Source organism: Loa loa (genome assembly GCF_000183805.2).
Source record: "Loa loa unplaced genomic scaffold supercont3.1980, whole genome shotgun sequence".
In the NCBI taxonomy this organism is placed as follows: Eukaryota; Metazoa; Nematoda; class Chromadorea; order Rhabditida; family Onchocercidae; genus Loa; species Loa loa.
The window spans coordinates 1-1,574 of NW_018110159.1; the positions used below are offsets into that span (position 1 = coordinate 1).

Genomic DNA, 1,574 nt, shown 5'->3' on the forward strand with positions numbered 1-1,574 from the left:
ATAATTCCGTCATTCCTTCTTTTTCAGTCTTAAAAAAATGTTCTTAGATACTATGTCCACCAGTGAGGATTTCGTGCGCCAATGTCGATCTTTCTCGACACTGCTTCAGAACTTATTCATTTGAGATGATATAATGTTCAAGAATAAATTTATTTTATTATAATGAATTGTAAGATTAGCATGAAGAATGCTTGTCATGACAGCGGTAACATACCGGATGACATTTATCTGACCATTATTATGTCATGCGAAGGGATAGCTCGGACTCAACAATGAAAGTTGAACTAAGTGTTATGAAATTACATGAAATTTGGTGTGGAATTATTTGAAATTTGCAATAAATCATTCATTAATGCCTTTATCCGGACATTTCATAAAACGGGTAAAGCAGTTTCTGATCGGCTCGAATCGGGATTATTACCGTAGTTGAAATTGGTATTTATCAATGAAATGAAAACTGTGCTTTAGAAAATATCGAAATTATAATACAGCCGATGGCAAAGCTGATAGTATATCTTGCTTTTTTCATCTGTTGCCAAGCTGCAGGCCAAAACGCAGCTGGAGGAGGAGGAGTGGGTGGAGCAGCAGGTATTTACCTCATCTTTATTGCCACTCTAATTTCCGCCTTCCCACCGCAAAAAAAAAAGTTTCAGAAGTCTGCTACTTATATATTACATCCTATAATCATTTCAACTATTCATTTGAGATTCTCGTAAAACAGTTATCAGCTCGAATCCCACTGTGTTTTACTTTGGCGGTATAGACAGCAAGTGTTACCTTATCACCTTATTGCTTCGAGGGAAAAAATTTTGAAGACGTGGAAAACAAAATTTCAAATGACTCTTATTGTTATGGGCTGATAAGTTAAGACGATAGTAATAACCATTTAAAATCTCGAAGATTCCCTTCTTGTTTAATTACTTTTATCAGACTAACAGCAGCATTAATTTCAGTTGCAGAGGTTATCACAGATTATAAAGCTGATAAGTTATGGGAAGATGGTCGATTAATAGTGACGACAAAAGTAGAAGAATGTACGTTCATTTTATACAGAATTGATCTATGAATATTATTTAATAGTGAATCATTTCGAGAACTTTCATTTTACAATCTTCCAAGTTTCATTCGCTGGCTTCTTTTGTTTTAAGGATGAAATAAATTTGCATAATTATTTCTGCACAATGATTGCAGCAATGCTGATGAATTATGGCATAGTGGAAGATGGAAGATCGTTTATTTTGGAGGATAAACCGTTTTTGTTTGTGGGGAATTCTCTTGACTTAATAAAATGAAGTCAGGAGAGCTGTAGATGTACAAGTGATAAAGATTGATGATCACAGTCATTGATTTGAATAACCAAAGGCATAACTGCAGAGAATGCAAAATTGTGATTCCAAAATAATATCAAATTAGAAATGTGATTCATCAATTTGTTAGGTTCTGTAAATATTTTTGCCGATTTTTCACGATAAAATATTACCAAATTTATCCGTAACATTCAAAAAACTTTTACAATAAAATTCGGATCCATTTGAAAAGAAATCACTTCCTATCCTTAGATATAATTGCTCTTC

The 1,574-nt window shown here is 33.4% G+C and overlaps 1 protein-coding gene across 1 annotated transcript; it reads left to right on the forward strand.

Moving 5' to 3' along the window:
- Positions 1-468: 468 nt before the first annotated feature.
- LOAG_15445 (hypothetical protein) lies at positions 469-1,392 on the forward strand. Its single transcript, XM_020448941.1, has 3 exons — positions 469-588; positions 954-1,034; positions 1,192-1,392. Exons 1-3 carry the CDS (start codon positions 495-497, stop codon positions 1,290-1,292), a joined length of 276 nt encoding a protein of 91 aa, XP_020300946.1. The 5' UTR covers positions 469-494; the 3' UTR covers positions 1,293-1,392.
- The last annotated feature ends 182 nt before the right edge of the window (positions 1,393-1,574 follow it).